Source organism: Parus major, chromosome 8 (assembly GCF_001522545.3).
Source record: "Parus major isolate Abel chromosome 8, Parus_major1.1, whole genome shotgun sequence".
In the NCBI taxonomy this organism is placed as follows: domain Eukaryota; kingdom Metazoa; phylum Chordata; class Aves; order Passeriformes; family Paridae; genus Parus; species Parus major.
The window spans coordinates 14,991,177-15,010,173 of record NC_031777.1 but is presented as its reverse complement, the minus strand read 5'-3'; the positions used below and the strand labels follow the sequence as shown (position 1 = coordinate 15,010,173).

General features: G+C 38.7%; 1 protein-coding gene across 6 annotated transcripts; it reads left to right on the top strand.

The window, feature by feature from the left end:
- The first annotated feature begins 1,286 nt into the window (after positions 1-1,286).
- CDC7 (cell division cycle 7) lies at positions 1,287-18,353 on the top strand. Of its 6 annotated transcripts, XM_033516477.1 has the most exons (13): positions 1,453-2,021; positions 2,093-2,203; positions 2,844-2,991; positions 5,304-5,390; positions 7,297-7,432; positions 8,056-8,149; positions 8,255-8,397; positions 10,067-10,316; positions 10,867-10,962; positions 11,930-12,108; positions 13,288-13,370; positions 16,106-16,255; positions 17,163-18,353. In XM_033516477.1, the coding sequence occupies exons 3-13, from the start codon at positions 2,901-2,903 to the stop codon at positions 17,537-17,539; spliced, it is 1,686 nt and encodes a 561-aa protein (XP_033372368.1). In that variant the 5' UTR covers positions 1,453-2,021; positions 2,093-2,203; positions 2,844-2,900; the 3' UTR covers positions 17,540-18,353. The 6 variants fall into 6 exon arrangements, with proteins under 6 accessions (XP_015492312.1, XP_015492309.1, XP_033372368.1 ...); XM_015636826.1 differs by lacking the exons at positions 1,453-2,021; positions 2,093-2,203 and adding an exon at positions 1,287-1,372 and having other exon boundaries at positions 5,307-5,390; XM_015636823.1 differs by lacking the exons at positions 1,453-2,021; positions 2,093-2,203 and adding an exon at positions 1,287-1,372.
- The last annotated feature ends 644 nt before the right edge of the window (positions 18,354-18,997 follow it).

Sequence of the window (18,997 nt, the reverse complement as noted above, 5' to 3'; positions counted from 1 at the left end):
GTTAATTTAGAATGATGTTGCTTGTCATTAGCACTAGGACAAACCTGCACCCATGAATGCTTACAGTGCCCTTTGAACTTCTGTAAGATTACATGGATAAAAGAATGAACAGAATTTGGCCTACATTATTTTGTCATTATACCTCATTTAATTAATGTTTGGTATAATCTGCTTTTAAATACAGACACGCTTAATTGAAATTATTGAGCTTGCATACTTAACTTCACTAAATCTTAAACTGCTGCACCGACTTCTTAGAGCCCTAAACAGAAAGTGCAAATGAGAGCCACTGTTGGAAAAGAAAAACCCACACATCAAACCAAAACCTGCTAAAACCAACAAAGCAGCTTGGCAACTCATTTCTGCCACCTCCTTCTAAAATGTGTAATAGGGAGCACAACTTAAAAAAAGTGGTGGAACCTGCTTCTCATTTAACAATTTGTTAACCTAAGTACAGCTTGTTATAAGGTAAAGCCAAGCTAGAACATTCCCTTGGGAACTTTGACAACCCCAGGCTTGGCTGTTATTTACCAGGGGCCACAGTTCCAGATATCTACCTAAATTATGCAATAAATAAGAGTATTTCAGTTCATTTCTAGTGAACAAGGAGATCTATGCATTATCAAGTGCAGTGGAGGTACTCTTCAACAAGAGTAATATTCCTTTATCTTTAAAAAAGGAAGAAATATTGACCAAAAGTAGGTAATAGCCAAGAAGTGCTAAATTATTTAATTTACAAACATACAACTGCATTTCAATAAAACCCAACTACTCCAAGCACCAACAAAACATTGGTGAATAGTTCCAAGAGTTCCACTAAATTTCCTAGTGCTACTCATTGCTGGCCAGCAGTTCCAGCCCAGAGCAGAGCCAAGATGCGCATTTAATTTCGTATTCTGTGCGATCCTTTCTGCTGTGTAACCAGGCATTAAGGCAAAGCCTCAAGTCAAGCTGTTCCCCCGTTATAATGGTGTAGGTGGAGCCATTCCTGGGCCTCTGGGCCCTTTGACTGAATTTATAGCGGAGCTAAAGAGAACGAGAGTTTACTGGGGACTTGGGGCTGGATTATTTCGCAATAATCGCACGTAGAAAAGGAAATCTAAGGGACAAATATCGCTTTAGGCCTGGAAACCGCGGGCAATTCCCGTCCGGGGCGGGTCACAGGCCCCTCCGCGCGCCGAGCCCCGCCCCGCCCCGCGCGCGCCGCTCCGGCCGGGCCCCGCCCCTCCGGCCGGCCAATGGCAGCGCGCCTTTCCCCGCCCGGCGCCGCCATTGGCCGGGGCCGCCGCTTCCGCCGAGGGCCGGGATTGGCGGCGGCGCGCGGGCGGCGAAAGGCGGCAGCAGCAAAACCCCGGCGCGCGCCGGTGTCCGCGTGAGTGCCCGTCCGCGCGGCCGCGGCCCCGCTCCCTCCCTCACCCTCACCCCCCACTCGTCTGGGGGGCCCCGCTCCGCGCACCCTCCGCCCCTCGGTACCCCCCATCCCCGCGGGGCCGGCTCCCCTGCCCGGCCGGAGTGGGGCTGAGCGACGGCTCTAGGCGGGAGCCGAAGGGCCCGTCTGCACCCCGCCCCAAGGGCCCGTCTGCACCCCGCTGCGGCCGCCCCTGAGCCCCGGGGCCGGTGGGGAAGCTCGCGGCGTGCGCTTGGTCCGGGGCCTCGCTGTCTGGGGCTGTCCCGTAAAGGCAGTGACGAGATCCGCGTGTTCCCGCTTTGTGTGGCACTGGTGACATGCCCGGGGCTGTGGACGTGTGGCGGCTCTCGGCCGTCCTGTAGCACACGGATATTCTGTGTCAGCGTGTGCTAGCTTGCAGTCCCGGTGCTGCTGCTGAGGCCATGGCGGTACACTAATCTGCCTACTCCACACTAGCAGAGGGAGTGGCTACCTGTAAGAGACCAGAACCATCTCTAACCGCGTTCCAGTAGTTTCCAAGTCCGTCTCCATCAAAGCTTCCGCAAAAAACGGGGCTCAAAAGGGACATTTCTGTCTCTTGTCCCTGTTGTTACACAAGGATGACAGACTAAAGGTAGCTCGAATTCTGTGGGGGCAAAATGCCTTTCTAGCTCCATAGCTGAAACAGATGCATTCTTTAATCAGGAGTTTCTCAGAATTTGCTTCGCCCGCGTGGAAAAGTTCATCCAATACTTCGAAGGTTTGGCAAAGTAACAATGAAGGAAAGTTTCTGGATGGAACCAGTTTTGAGTAACTGTAAGAGCTGCTGCTTCCAGGCTCATTTATCACTGGCTGTTCTGCCCTGGGAATGGCTGCCACCCTTGTGCTCCTGAAAAGGGATTATCAGGTTTTCTTTAAGTGCACAATATGAGTGGACTTTAGTAGTTCACATGGTTATGTAGTGTTTCCAAGATTTGTGAAGAAGCATTTCAGAATAAGCATATTCTATTTTTCTTGTGCTGGGAGGGCAATGAATAATTACACATTATGTTGAATGTATCTAGGAGGGATGGATCTCTTGTATGGAGATAGTATTTTTTTCTCTTATAATTTCTTTCCTATTTTCTGGCTTTTTATATCTTTTGCAGTGTGCAGTGCAGCTATTTCTGTGTACATCAGTTCCTTGTCTTTCAAAGCAAACTTCAGGGAAAAGACAATGCTTTAATGTGAATGAGGAAACAAGAGAGATGAAAATCAGTTGTACTTAAGCTTATCTTGCAGTCTTCCTTCCCTTCCTCCCTCTGTCCTCATTGCTTTACTGGTTTACTGTTTCACTGGGCTGGTGGATGACACTATTTTAGGTAGCACAGAGGGACTCCTCAGTCTCCCTAAATCTCATCTCAGGAGCTGAGTGCAGGGCTAGGAAGTGTCTTACCAGATATGCTTGCTCCCCCAGGTGTCCAGAAGTGGCCCTTGAAGTCTTGGATTTTTTTTACATGAGATTTGTTTTGTGATGGAGACGGTGTTGAAGTCTCCCTGCGATGAACAGCACCCTCAGCAGGCTGAAGACTTCCATGGGAATCTTGAAAAGAACAAGCTTTCAGGTATGTGCTGAAATAGGGACTGTGAACATTGTATTTTGTTGCTGACATGCTGCTACACCACTTAGGGGAAATTTCAGTATTGATTATAAGCCTGTCTGTATGTGATCCTGATTCATAAAGAATTAATGAAATTAAAACATTTGAGGTGGCTTTTGATTTTAAGTTTATTCCTGCTGTTTGTGCATTACAAAACTTCAGCAACAGTATTTTGTCACAATTTCCTAAACCTACTATTTATATATTACAGAACATGTAAGAGAATGCCAGAATGAAAAAAAAGTCAGCCCTTGAGAATAAAACTGACCAGACAAATACACAAACCCAGTATTTTGCCTTTTAATCTATATAATCGCCAGCCTTATGCTTCAATATCTCTAGATGTGTTTATGTCCATAAAAACACTCTTCTTGCTTCTCTTTGTACAAGCTGAACTAAGATTGTGTGCTCTGATAGATATTTTACTGGTTGTTTCTGAGTCTCTTTGTGTACCTGAGTCTTCACTTTCTGTACAGTGCTTGCTCATGAATCCCTGATGGTCAGCCAGTTTATAGATATAATGGCTTCTGATTTTTAAAAAATATATAGTCGTCTCTCAGGCTCCTGCTCATCCATGCCCAGATTGATGCTGAGTTTGTATTGCTTTGCAAATATGAGAAGAAATCACTTTAAAATATGCTTACAGAAAATACTGGCTAATATTATTAGTGTTATTATCCTGATGGCACAATGGCTGTATGTTCTCTATACCCAGCTGAGGATTCAGGCCCCCAGAACTGACCAGGTGATGTTTATACTGCTGTCTTTCAACAAGGACAGTCACTGACTTTTTACAGCACTTCTCTCTTTCACACAAGCAGCTGTATTGAGTTCCTAAATGCTGTCAGTGCCTTGGGTAGGCACTGCAGCCTCTGCCACCCTGCTTGAAATGGTCTGAAAGCTTCAACTTTCTCCAGGGAGGAATCTGAATTCAGTGTTGGACAAAATGGAATATCTGGCAGATTCTATAGCAGTTGTTGAGTTTGTTTTCTGTGATTGCTAGTGTATACCTTAGGACATTCTCATTCCTGAAATATTTCCCAAAATAAACAATTTGAAGAAGCAGAGAGAACAATTTAAAGGAAAAAAAAGGAATATAAATGGATAGTAAAAGAGGCAGCAGTTTTCAGTTCTCAGAAGCATTTTTACTATGTTGTTTTTTAAAAAAATTTGAAATAAAAAAATTAAAATTGAAAGGTAACTATAACTTGAATTACTAGCTGATTTATTGGGTTTTTAGCAGGAAGAAAGTGTTCTTCAGTGAATTTTGTTGTTGTTTAAAGTAAGCTACATAGAAGGCTAGGGACACATGCTAATCCATAATTTGATTCTAGCATATCTGTGATTTTTTTTTTTTTTTTTTTTTTTTTAAGTTCTTACTGCTTATGATTTGCTGTCCTGGTGAACATAGTCTATGTTTACATGTACAATACATTACAATTTTCCTGTTTATGCTAAATTTAATTTATTATTTATTTTTGGGATGGAAAATGTATACACATTTTTTTCATTTGATTGACTTTTCAAATACCAGTTTGTGTTTAGCTCTGTATACTGGAATATTCTTTACCCTTGCTCCACAGAAATTAGTCAAAGCCTCTACATAATTGATAGCTTCAAAAGAAGTGAATTCTTATGTGGGGTATAGAAAACACTTGAACAACAAGGATTTTTAAACTGAATGGAAAGCTACATGATTTTTTTGAAATAATGCAGTACAGCATCCTTGTCGTGCCATCTAGTGATGGCACCATGAGGTGCAGCAGACTAAATGCAGAGCAAACATGGGCTTTGATGCCCACTATTTTAAGTAATATTAGGAAAGATTGCATTACCAATCTTAAAAATATCTACAAAACAATTATTTTTCTGTATTTGTGATTTGCATCTGATGGATTTGCACCTGTGCTTACAGAAACAACTGTTATAGTTTTGTCTTTTGTCAAATTGCTGTCACAGATCTAATGTAAACAGTGATGAGCTGTAGGTGTCCTATGATCCAGAAGGCTTCTGCCCTCTCAGAATCTGTTATGTGTCAGATAAGCAAAATATAATTGTCTAAATGCTGCAGCTTGTAAAGGAGTGTGATAAAGAACAACAATATCAAGTGTCCACATAGTAATGTCAGCGGGATAAGATACCTTTGTGCTGGTTTTTCCTCTGTGTATGTGAATCCACAGTCCCATGGAGTGTAATTTGTGATCTCCAATATATTGATATTGAAATCAGATATTGAATCAAAAATTTCTAACTTATTTTCTCCATTCTTTCCACAGCAGCAGTAAAAAAAGATATTGAGAAGCTTTATGAAGCAGTGCCACAGCTTGTAAATGTGTTCAAAATAAAGGAAAAAATTGGAGAAGGTAAATGTTTCATTTTATCTTGCTTTGAGTTAAAATTTCTTTTGGCATTTCTAGCTTGAAAAGTATAAATCTAAGATCCCAATATACACAATTTAAGCCAAGTGCCTTTTTTGACTTACTACATGGTCTCTGTGGGAATTCTAATATGCTGCTGAGCACACATAATTCTAATATGTTGCTGAGTGTATGAATTAGGAACATTTTCAAGATATTTTCTTGAAAATCTGGTATATTAAAGCCTTTTAAAAAAACAACATTCCAGTTTTGGCAATTAAAAACTTTTTGAGATAGACTAAAGTAAATAGTCTTAAAAATCCATTATTTTTCTCCTTTACATGTGAAATCTACTTAAATGTAACTGTTTTGACATACTTAATTGGTGTTCTTTAAGTTAGCTTTGTTTCCACTAAAATCTCTTGGGCAGAAATAGATGAGGAAACTGAAAAGTTGTAGCTGCTTTATGTAAAAAATGAAGAACTTTTTCATTTTGGAAGACATACTGTATCAAATTTTAGAATACTTGTGTTCACCTTGCCTTCAACAAGACAGTATTGCAAATACCTTAAATTAGTGTCAGGCATGCCTATAAATAGATTCAGGTACTTCTGAATGTAGGATTTCAACACTTTTTGAAACTTTACCCATTTAATCTCTGAAATGCTCTGTGACACACCACACTTCTAAAACAAAAGATGGTGATGGGAAGCTGGATTGTTTAGCATCTGTTTTGTGATGGAATTTCTGTGCAGCAGGTTAGATGCCTAAGAGTTTTGGGCAAACTACTTAAAAACTCCCCAGCTCCATTCCCCACATGAATGTAAAATTTCAAAAATAAACAAAATAGACTTATACCTATCATAAAAAAGTGTAATTAAGCAAAATTTCTGATTTTTTTAAAAAAACCTCCGATTTTGCTCTTAGGAGCAAACAATGTTTTTTAAAAAAATACCATTTGCAGCTCAACAACATCGTGAGAAAACAAGCTTCAACTTAGGATTCCTCTCTGGAATCACTTTCATTTTAGCAGTTCTCACCACCAAACATAATGTCCGAAGTAATTCAGTAATCCTTGTTACCTTGTTACCTTCAGTTCTGTTGAAGGTATGGGTCTCTTAAGTTGTTTGAGGATTTTTTTTTTAATGGTTGCATGAAGTATTTAGATTTTGCTGGCATTTTGATGAATGTTGGCACTCAGAGTGTTGAACCAGCATGAGGCAAACACATTACTTAAAAGCAATTTCCATTCTTTATTCGTATGGAAGGACAGTTCAACTTGTATGTTCAGATATCTCAGATCATTAGGATAAATTAACCTCCTAAGAGGTTGATTAGGATATCCTTAAAATTAAATGGCTGGGTAAGTTTATCATACAGTCCCAATACTCCCTTTCTCAAGCAAGTGCACCACATTGGATGTGGTAAAATGCTCTGGGCAAATTAACAGTGCAGTTACGCATCGTGTTGGAAGCCTTACTTTATAGATAAGGTACAGAATTAAGGAAAATGTAGCAATTTCAGAAGTGCTTTGAATAGCACCAGCAGTGCTTTCCAGATTAGCATTATATAGTCCTCTTACATTGTAGGGAGAAGAGTTAGATGTCAGATGAAAGTAAGCTACCTAAACAAGAAAGCAAATCAAAGATAGGAAATTTACATTCAAAGAGCTCTGTGTCCCAGGCAAGTTAGACAGTGTTATATTTGCATTTTTACTGACATAAAAAACTTGTATACAAGATCAGTATATTCAGTAGTAGAAAAAAAGAACTGAGTTTTTCTCTTCCAGAACCTGCTTTTGATGTAGTATCAAGTGTACTGCAGGATTGTGAACAGTTAGATCACTTCTGTAAAAATCTGCATTGACCTAATTAAAAATGTTGAAGACAATGTCTTTCTCCTTTGTTTACAGGTACCTTTAGTTCTGTTTACTTGGCCACAGCACTGCTACAAACAGGACATGAGGAACAAATGGCTCTGAAACACTTGATTCCAACCAGCCACCCTCTGCGAATAGCTGCTGAACTTCAGTGCCTCACAGTGGCAGGGTACATAAACAAAAGAATTATGATTGCTATGACTAAACTGCTGAATGTTGTCTCACCGTTCTGTACTTCTTACGTTTTGGCACTTCTATTGATTTTTAACCACACTCATGTATATTCTTTTTACTGAGGGCAAATAGCAAAAGGGGCATCTCACCTGTAATGGATGCCCTTTGTGGCTAATCTCAGTTGGGGGGGTGGTACTCTATTTACCATCTGAGAAATTCCATTATATATTTCTGTGGTAACAAAGTTCCTGTTCTGAAATGCTTGGAAAAAAAAATCACTTCATTAGAAAATGTGGTTTTAGGAATGAATACTTGTTGGCAGAGTGTGCTGAATAGCAACTTCTTCAAGTATAGTAAGATCATGAAAGTCAGGGCCTATACTAATTGCAGTGGTAACTACAAACCACAGCCCCACAGATAATCTGCTGAGTTCTCATTCCAAACTGCAGAACGGAGCATTGAGCAGCAAGAGCACAACTATTGATTAGTTACTGATAAGACTGCTGTCAAAATATAAATTAGAATTATAAAAGAAAGCCTGACTGAAGTTTTTAAGACATAAAGGAAAATAAGCATCCACCTTCTGGTTGTTGTTCAATAACATTACTTTTCTTCTAGGGGGCAAGATAATGTCATGGGACTTAAATACTGCTTCAGGAAAAATGATCATGTTGTTATTGTTATGCCATATCTGGAGCATGAATCCTTCTTGGTGAGTCTCTGACTTTTGATATGTAGTAAAGCATTTAATTAAAAGCAGATGCATAACTATTCTATAATTATTCCACAATTCTACAAATTACAAATAATCTTTCAGGACATTTTGAACTCCCTTTCCTTCGAAGAAGTGAGGGAATACATGTTCAATCTGTTTAAAGCACTGAGGCGCATTCATCACTTCGGTATTGTTCACCGTGACGTCAAGCCCAGCAACTTCCTCTACAACAGGCAGCTAAAAAAGTGAGTCTGGCCATACTGTGATCTCATCTGGGATGTGTGCCTTGGCAGAACAGAGTCAATTAGGCTTTTAGGTTTCTTTCCTTCCAGCTGCATAACATGTGCTTAAATAATAAAGTTAAAAACATGGGGTTTTATTTGTAAATTTTTTCTTTCACTGTTAAGGGACTTAAGAAGGGAGGAATTTTTTTTTTTTACTTAATGGAATATCTTCATAGAATGACAAATACCTGATAAAATGAAGATTTTTACTACTAAGTACTACATTTTCAAATAAAAATGAGAAGAATAAAATATGGGTGTTTTTTAAAAAGAAAGTTAAATTGTAACTTGTGATGCATAGAATGATCTTTGTACATTTTTAATATTAGATAGAGTAAAACTGATAGAGATAAGATAGATGACTTTGGGCTCTTTTCACCTTACATTGAATTAATGTTTATAAATAAATAGTAGGGTTGGCTCTTTTGCCTGCAAGTTACAAAATTTAAAGATTGTAGAAAATGAGTTACTGCTTCTGTGTGAAGAGTTGAAATGGACAGGATGCTTCAGTGCTAGCAGTTCTACAGCTGTATTTGTGAGCATTCTGCTTGTACAGTTGAGACACTGAGGTGTTGGAGTGTGTCCAAGACAAAGCACTGATAGCTTGGAGCAGGATGCACATCCCCAAGTAAAAAGTGATGACAGGAAATGGCCTCAAGTTGCACCAGGGAAGGTTTAGGTTCAATATTAGAAAAAGGTTTATCAAGCGTTGGAATGAGCTGCCCAGGGAAGTGGTTGAGTCACCATCCCTAGAGGAATTTAAAAGACCTGTAGATCCAGCGCTTAGGGACATGGTTTTGTGGGACTTGGCAGAGCAGGGTTAACAGTTGGACTTGATTTTAAAGGTCTTTTCCAGCCTAAATGTTTCTGTGATTCTTTGCAGTGAAAATTAGTAGGGGAGATTTGATTGCATTTCTCCAAACTGCAAGCACGAAAGTTTGAGAAATACTGGTTTTTTATTTTTTAAAAATCTCTCAAAATTAATATGTGCTGCCATTTTGCTCTTCCAGCATTTGTTTGAGCCTTAATCTCTACTTTTAATTTAGAGGCATGGAGTTAAGTTTGAGACTCGGGGACAGATGGATTATCTCTGTACTGGTTGTAGGTAAACATAATTCTTTTAGAGACAGATCTGAAGTGTGAACTAATGTAGTTTTACCTGTTTGAAGACTAAAGTAAATTCCAGTAGTATATGCCAGAAGTCTGGCAAAACTTTAAGCCCTGTTGGTCTGGTCTGTCTTCACTGCCACCTTTGTCTTCTGCCTGTGGGAGCCCTGGCAGGAGTCAAGTCACTTGTACAAGACTGCTGGCTGAAGATTCAGGGCTGTAGGACTAGAACTTCAAAAAGGAGTTGCTGGAAATACCTTTTTAGCATCTTTGGAGGAAGGATGTACTTGAGAAGATTTTGGGACAAGAAACAATGAACACTGGTATAGGTAAAAACATTGAGGGGATAGGTGAGATGGGTGCTATCTACACAGTAGGAGGAGAAGGAATAGGACTGTGATGCTGGCAACAGTACAGATAAGCAATATTGAATGAAATGTGAAAGAAAGATAAGTAAGGAATAGTAAATTGAATGATTAATAGATACTTTGTGACTCCTGATTCTGAATTTGTGTCTTTTCAGGTATGCCTTGGTAGATTTTGGCTTGGCACAAGGAACCCCTGATACAAAAATTGAGCTTCTTAAATCTGCCCACTCTGAAGACCAGCAGGGAAGTTGCTTGCAAACGAATCCTGCTGTAGCCTTGAGAAATGGGGTTTCTGTCTGTGTCGCAGCACCTAAACAGATAGCTCAACAGTCAGCCTCAAAAGCAGCTGACAGAAGGTCCAGCTCACTTTCAAAAGTACAGATGAAACAAGGAAGAGGAGGAAAGGTTCTCAGTCTCTTTCATTAATGCTATTGTATATGTTTAATGTGTTCCTTCATCCAACAGGGGGAGATGCAGTACTTGTGCAGAAGCTGAGCCTGCACAGCATCACAGTGTTCATATCTGAGGAGCTACTTCTACATAACTATTGGCTTCATCATTATCTGTTAGATGTAATAGAGTGCTGAAGGCTGTATAAAACCCTAGCATAAGTTACTATTTAGACAGCCTTAAATCCTTTTTCAGAGACATGGATGGTGAAACTCTTCCCCAAGCCAATAATCATTCACCTATGTTTAGTTACTAGTTGCATAACAAATGCAGCACAGACTACACTGAGATTGTCTTGGGGCACTTCAGAGGTGTGATTGGTTTTGTAAACATGTTTGCTGTTCTGTCTAGACAATGTTTCTTCATCCACAGTAAACTGATGCCTGAAAATGACTTACATACCACTGTTCTTGTTTTATGACACTCTACACTTTTCTTTTTGAACTGTCAGTCCCCAGATGCCTGTTAAACAGGATCCTTATTGTCCTTGTTGTTGGTATTGTAGGAGGACTCTGTGCACCATTCTGTCCAGCGCTCTGTCTTCGGAGAGAGGAATTTCAATGTCTGTAGCTCCACATACCAGGAGAACTCAAGCACAAAAGTAAGAAGTATTGACTCATCAGCAGGATCAATCTGCTGCATTTTTTAAAAATTATAGAACTGGTCTGTAAGAATGAGCACTGCTCCAGAATGCTATGGAACCCAAGATTTCTGAGCAGACTATTAAATGTGTCTTTCTTGAAAGGCTCAAAGAATTTTTCATTTCTGTTTCAGTACCTCTTGAAGCCCTTAAACAATGAGTTCTGTAGCTGTCTCCCTAGCTGATCTTGTTTGGATGCTAAGTTAATCTTTTTTCCTATGCATCTATCTGTGCAGCTAATCATAGAATTACAAAATAAACTGAGTTGGAAGGGACCCTTGATGAGAATTAAGTCCAGCTCCTGTTTCTGCACAGGATGCCCCAAAGTCACTCCATGTGCCTGAGAGCATTGCCCTAATGCTTCTTGAGCTCTGTCAGGCTGGTGCTGTGACCACTGCCCTGGGGAGCCTGTTCCAGTGCTCAACCACTCCCTACTTACCTTGTGAAATTTTTTAAAAAATTATTTTGCAGTTGAAGCTGTGGATAAACCTGTAACTGTTTTTTTGTAATTAGTATTTAATATGACAAGGGGGAAACCCCCCATGAATTAGAGGGTTTGGTTTATGGTATTTAGTGTCTGTGTGTTGCTCATATTTTTTTTTTCTTATTCTAACATTGAGCCAAAAAATTCTTGAAACACTATACTAACTTGAAAAATACTTGTCTTGTAGCTTTAGAATATCTAATATATATTGTTTTTTTGGTAAACACTGAAAATGCCTTCTGAAGGGGAGGGAATCAGGCTCTCTAGGAAGTTCCAGTGTCTGTTTTATAGTACTTTTGATATTGTTAAAGAGGTTTGCTGTCTATTCTAAAATTCTTCTTGTTCATGAGCACCTGTTAAGTCAGTGTTTTAGGAATTGTCCTATCTATATGTAAGGGGAAACTTCTTAAATATGTCACCTTCTCTAAAATATCTCCATTGCAGCTCATAAAACAATCAAAGATTATAGATGTTTCATCCAAGAAGTTAGTAACAAAGAAGAAGATTATTTCTACCAAAACTGTGAGCAATGGGGCAGCCAGGAAAGCTGCCAGTGGTTGCCCTTTAAACCTGCTCTGTGACTGTTATGCAACGGATAGAGTTTGCAGTGTTTGCCTTTCAAGGTAATTTGCTTTGATAATGCTGCAAAATTGTCTGCTCTGCTGTCCAGCCAAGTCAGAAACTTAGACTTACTAGACTGCTGATTTAGTAAGTGAGAAGATAGCATTTGATCTCTGCAGCTCTTAAAACACCGAGTATGTCCTTTTTAAGCAAGAATAATTCATAGAATTCATGGATTAGTTCACTGCTATCTGCAGGTAGAAAGATTCACTGGTAATTATTTTCTTGGTTTTGTATTTATTTATTCACCTATAAGTGTTGTAGAAAATCACTTGAGTTAATTACAACACTTAGAAAAGTGTTCTAAATTCTCTAATTTAATAGTTACCTAATAGGCCTAAATTATACCAACAGTTGGAATTCTGGAAATCTTGAAATGTAGAATAAAAAGGAAGCATGATAGTTTTGGTTTTGCTCATCTAAAAAAACTAATGGTTTGGGTTGGAAAGAACCTTAAAGGTCATCTTGTTCCAAATCCCCTACCATAGGCTGGGGCAACTCCCACCAGACCAGGTTTCTCTGAGCTGTATCCTACCTGGCCTTGAGCACTGCCAGGGATGGGCATCCACAGCTTCTCTGGGTAACCTGTTCCAGTTCCTCATGCCATCCCTCTACAGGTAGTTTTGATTATGATCTACTCTTGCCTTTTATCCACACATGATTTTAAAAATAATAACTTCACACCTTTTAGTTAATCTCACAAAAAGTAAATTCTTGGCAGCACTCAGAGCAAGCCTTAGTTTGCACTGGACAAACACAAAGCCATAGCATCCTTATTCAAGAATATGCTTTTTGCCTTGGTTAATTGCCTTGGGTTAATTTGCCTCAACTTCAAAGTTCCCCATGAAAACAAGCTCTTAACAAAAGTGACACTTCTCTTAGATGAAACTAAGAAAAGGTCATTGTGAAATAAGTATACAATATGTATTTATCTGGTAATTTCTTATGCTAGATAATATAATTAAAATACAATATAATAGATAATAAGGCTATTGCGTGTCTATCTTACAATTTTATGCCAGATAAGATGCTTCAAACTTCTGTAAGACTTGAATAAAGCAGGGTTAGGCTGTTTACACATCTTACACAAGTATATCCTAAAAAACAATAGTAAATATTATTAAATTTAGAACTTAATTATAAGCTTTTATGTTCTAAATATATTTGTCTCTTATTACAAGGCGTCAGCAAGTGGCTCCAAGGGCAGGAACACCTGGATTCAGAGCACCAGAAGTATTAACAAAATGCCCCACTCAAACCACAGGTACTGCCCAACAGACTCAAACAAATGGCTTTTTTCACCTTTTCATTCCTATGCATATTTTGTTGTCTTTTTTATGGGAGGATTTTTTAACTTGTGAAATTAATTTTCCATCCCTTTTAATGCTTTTCAAGTATTTCCTGATTTTAATTAAAAGTTTAAATACAATATATTTTAAAAGAAAAAAGAATTTTTTATAAAGTTTCTGGGCTTACTTATCCAAGAAAAATCTTGAATAAATTCTGGGGAGAGAGGACATTATGTTTAGCCTTTTCTAGGCAGGTTGTAACATGTGCTGCAATATCAGGCATAGTTAATAGTGTAATTGCAAATGTGTTCTAGAAAGCGTTATTTAATGACTTTATCAATTTTTTTTCTTTTTGCTATTGCTTTAAATAGCTGGTGTGTAAATGTCATAATTATTTTAAAATAAAATTTTAATTTCCCTGTGTTAAAACTTAGTTAATAAGATTCAGTGGTTTGGGTAAATATCAGGGCAGGACAGAGGGATGGTTAATGCATTAGCTGGTGCAGGCAAGGTGGGAGAGGTTGTGCCTATCTGTAGGACGGAGAACCAAAAGAAACAGTTAACCATTAAACATTTGGTCTATGACCAGGAGTTCTGACTTACCCAAAAATAAAAATGTCCTCAAAAACTGGATTTAGAATACACGCTTTTAGCCATTTTTTTCTGAATATCTTTAGAGAAAGTTGTTAATTTTTAGTAGTTAAAGTGTGTATACACACTGAAAATAGAATTAACAATATATTTGATCAGCTTATGCCTGGATATCTTACTGCTGCTTGAAACAACATCTGTCCTGTGGGATATCAAAGGTATGGCAGCTTGTTTAAAGTTCTTGTGTCTGTGCTGTAACAGCCAGCTTTATGGGCTAGCAGTCATCCAGAAATCTAGGAAGAGTTAGACAATCTCTTTATCTCTCCAGACAGGACTGAAGCAGAAAGAAGACATACCTAGGCAATCTTGGTCACATGCTGGTGTTAAACACACTTTCAGATGGTTTTCTGTTCTCTGGGGTAATGAGGAGCAGGATTACAAAGTGGGGGTAAATCTGGACCCACCCTTGGGTATGGCACTGACATCCCTGGACTGAGTCAGTGGTGCTGAGCTGCTGCTGTATGTCAACAAAGGCCTTAATTAGAACTGGGTAGACTAATACTAATATTTGTAATATGTTTTATTTGAACTAGTGTTAGTGTTCACTTTCATTTGAGGCTGCTGGAGTCACCTTGTATTCCTGCCAGATACTGGCTGAATCCAACTGACTCTACCCAGAGCTACTGTAGCACATCTGACCCAGGTTCACAGTGCTGGAGTACAACCTAAGCTCCCAAGTTGAGCACAAGTTGAGCACACTACACAGGTCCAGTTACACTTTCCCTTGGTTTTTCCCTCTCTTCCCCTTTCCTCACTTGCTGGATAACACTGGACAAAGCCTTAGGGAGGAATTGATTTTGATGTCATTCCACAAGATCTTGCACTCTGCTGGTGATCACAGCTCTATCACAATTGTGGGGCCAGGATTTACTGCCCACCAGATATATAATGCCTTTTAATTTCAGCAGGAGTTATATAATTAAATATTTTCAAAGGTCTTGACCTTGATTACTCCACCTTACCCAGCCAAATCCTCAGGGGGATGCACAGCCCCTCAAACAGATAGCATTATTACATCACTGTTTCAAAGATGATGCTAAAACTTTTTTACAAGAACTGTGCTGAAGGCAGAAAACCTTTCCACTGTAAATTGTGGCAAATTATTAACTTGGATTTTTGTTTTTTAATAAAATACATATAAGATCTGTTTTTGCAACTAAAGTCAACTTGATACTTTTTTTTAGAATCAAAATCCTGTGCTAAAAATGTTTCTAATTAAAATGTCCAAATTAATTACAGCCTATTTTGCAACTTACTTTTTTGAATAGGACTAAGATGAATATGCCTCTATTTTCCAACTGTTAATTTTTCTCTTCAGAGTTTGAGGTCCTTCGAACTCTCTCCTTCACTTTCCTTGCCATTTCTCAAAATGTGCACCTTAGTGAGCCAAAAAAATTATGGCAGACAGGTATTCCTGTAACTTCCAGTACTGAAGTTTCCATCAGGCTTTGGCCTCTATCCTCAGAGTACTCTCTGTACTCTTCATAGCACGATGAAAGTGATGAATAACTGAACTATTACAGTTTTTAAAGTGCCTATCTTGTCAAGTGAGTTCATATTAGAGAGGAACAAAGCTCATAATAAGATAAATTTCTTAGTACTGCCTACCTATGCCAGCCTCAATCCCCCAAAAATATTTCCATTAATATTTGTGAGTTGTCTTTTATCTATGACCCTTATATAAGGTTTTCTTCATGTGAAGTAAAGTTAAATATGTATCAAACCTGCCATTTCGTTTGCCCCCTCTCATCTTCCCAGGTAAAACAACTTCAAACATTGTTTTGGTCCATTTTAAGTTTAGCAAGAATTACTTATAAGAAAAGCACTCCCTCGAAGTAGGGAGTATTATCGAAGTAGGAAATTATTCTTCAATCTAGTTACAGTAATTTGCACTCGTGTCTGAAGTATTATCTATGTGACCAGAGTTAAGAAGTACTTCAGAACATAATTTTGGCTGATGGAAACTTTTCAGATCATAATTTCTTTTTAAAGAAAGTTGAGATTTTGTTTGTGATGAAATCACGAGTTTAGTTGTTAATAAATTTGTTTTCCTTTGCAGCAATAGACATGTGGTCTGCAGGAATCATATTCCTTTCTCTACTCAGTGGACGGTATCCATTTTTCAAAGCAAGTGATGATTTAACTGCTTTGGCACAAATCATGACAGTTCGTGGATCCAGAGAAACCATTGAGGCTGCTAGAACTTTTGGTATGCAAACCTTAATTATGGGGGAAGGGGGAGAATGTTACTCAATGCTGTGTTTTACAATAAATGATTTTTTTTTGTGTATATAAATATATTTTTAGTTTTGAGAGTAATTTTGGAAATAAATCACACTTTTTGCGTGTCTATATTGACAGATTTTAAGACAGTTTTGTGTTTTTCTGTCTTTTACAATGTATATGGGGTACTTTGTGTCATAGTTTTCCCAACCTGTCTATTTACTGCCTTTCACTAAATCCAGGCTACTTGAGGTGAAGTATGCCAACTAAATGTTTCCTACTGGCATTTGGTTAGAATTCTTGAGACAGTGTTTCTATTCCTACAAAATTTGGCCTGGAGGCTTAAGTCAATATGACTTAATATTTAGATGATGTAAGCCTTGCTTTTTCCCCCGCCCTTCCCTCAAAAGGCCTAGTAAAACAAACAAACAAGCTGAAAACCCAAAAGCCCAATACCTGACAACTGGCCTGTTTACAAAACACAAAATACCCAAATAACCATTCCCCTAATTGCTTGTAGGCTAAATGCTGCAGCATTTGCTACCTGGACTTGTAACTGCCAGCATCAATTTTTGTTTTCCAGAGGTGTAAGAATCAGGGTATTTAATTGTCTTCAGTTCTGTTTGAATGGCAGTGAAATGCAAAAAGTTGGTGTACAGAGTGGCTGACAACGTGTCACTACATAACTTCACATAGCCCAGAGCTCTTAGTTCTGAGCAGAACTTCTCATTTTCAGGGGCTGCTGCTGTAACAGCAGGGCTGGTGTGGAGGCATGAGGGGTGGATTTGGTTCTTTGATAATTTGGGATGTTTTTTCTTTCGTGCTGGTTCTCCTTTGAGAGTTGCATAGAAAGTATAATAAAATGTGGCTTCCTATACAACTTTTTTCCCTAGGAAAATCAGTTGTGTGTACCCAAGTTGTCCCATCTCAAAACCTACGAACCCTCTGTGAAAAGCTGAGAGGAACAAATAGCAGCTGTAAGAGATCTCAAGGGGAAGGGCCCAGCAGGTCTGAAAATAGCACAGATTTGCCAGTTGCAGCAGACAAACCCTGTGCTCCTGAGACCCTTGGAAAACAAATTCAACACTTACAGAGTTCTCAGGAAGGTGATGGTGCTTTGGAAATGAAGGCAACTGACATGAAAGGATGGGATCAGGTTCCTGATGAAGCATATGACCTACTTGATAAGCTACTAGACTTAAACCCTGCAACAAGAATAACTGCAAAAGAGGCTTTGCTGCATCCTTTTTTTAAGTACATAAGGCTCTGAGAAGATAACTTACTCTGTTATTTCTTTCATATGTTTTGTGTGGAAATGAAATACTGAGGCAGTTTTACCTTGTTGCCCTCAACATTTACACTCATTGAAAGAACATCACACTGTGCTCTGAACTACTGAAACTTTGTCTTGTACAGTTAGACTGCAAATGTCAGTTTAAGAAATACTTGCAGATGCAGAAGTTACATAAACATCACTAACATGGTCTTATCCTAAGACACTTCTGAGAGGTTATTGCTGTGCATACCTGTTTTCTAAGAAAGTTAACTTTGATCAAAAACAACAAAGAAAAAAAGAGTTTCATAAGCTCTATGCTTAATTCTTGAGATATTCCCTTAAAATTTACAACTTTGCCTTAAGGTAAGATTGAAATAAGAAAGTGTTTGAGAGACTTTTTTTCTGTACTTTCATATTTCTGCTTTGTTCTTGTTTAGTACATGGGGGACTGAAAATGGAATAAAGTGTATTCATTTTGTTCAGACTATTTTCAGAGAACAGTATTACTTCAGGAGTGTTGCTAGAGGAAAGACCAGGTGCTGGAGATTATATCATCAAAAGAAAAACATAACTTTGAAAAGTACATTTTTGTTTCTATCTGGCCTTTCCTATGTAGGCAGTAGTAATAAATGCAGTTTCTCATTTTGCATAGCCCACGTTTCCTCAGTGCCATGGGTAACTGTCAACATCCCACAGCTGCTGCCTTCAGGATGTCTCGGGTGCCACGCATAGGTTTGATTACTCTTAAGGATACTGATTTCTTAAAAAATACTTGTTCAATAAATGATTTGCTTTTATAACTTCAGAAGCTTGTCTAGAGATATTTCTATAAAATTCAGGTAAGGTTTTCCTGTGGGATGTTTCTGTTCAGGCAATCTTGCACATTGGTTTTCTGCATAAATTCCTCAGTGACAGAAGACACTTTTTGGATCACTCTAGTGTGTATGGCTGTTTTAGTGAAACTATGTTAATCATCAAAGAACTCTTACCACAGAGTTAGACAGCTATTGTGTGCTCCTAAGGAGGAAAACCCTGTGTCTTCAATGTGCAAAGTAAGCTACATCATGTTCAACAGAAGCTTCTCTAAACGCCTTTATAATTCTGGAGAATGAAGCATAGTAGTGTTTTTCCATGTACACTTCTTGACATGCTGATGGAGTTGCTGTAAGAGGTTCCAGGCCATTCTGAGGAAAGATTGCTGCTTTGATAACTCTTGTAAAAGCCTTCTCTATGTATGAGCTGATGGTTATGATATTGCAAAGATCCTGACGAGGACTGGGGCTGAAGGGACAAGATTTCAGTATTTTCAAAACCTTGAACACATAGAGCAACATTGCCGTTATTTTCTGTTTCTGGCATCAGCTGTTAAGGAAAAATATTTGCAGATGTCAGAATATTGATTGCAGAAAATCTTGAAACCCTCAAGACCCTGGGGCCCAGGTCTTGTAATTT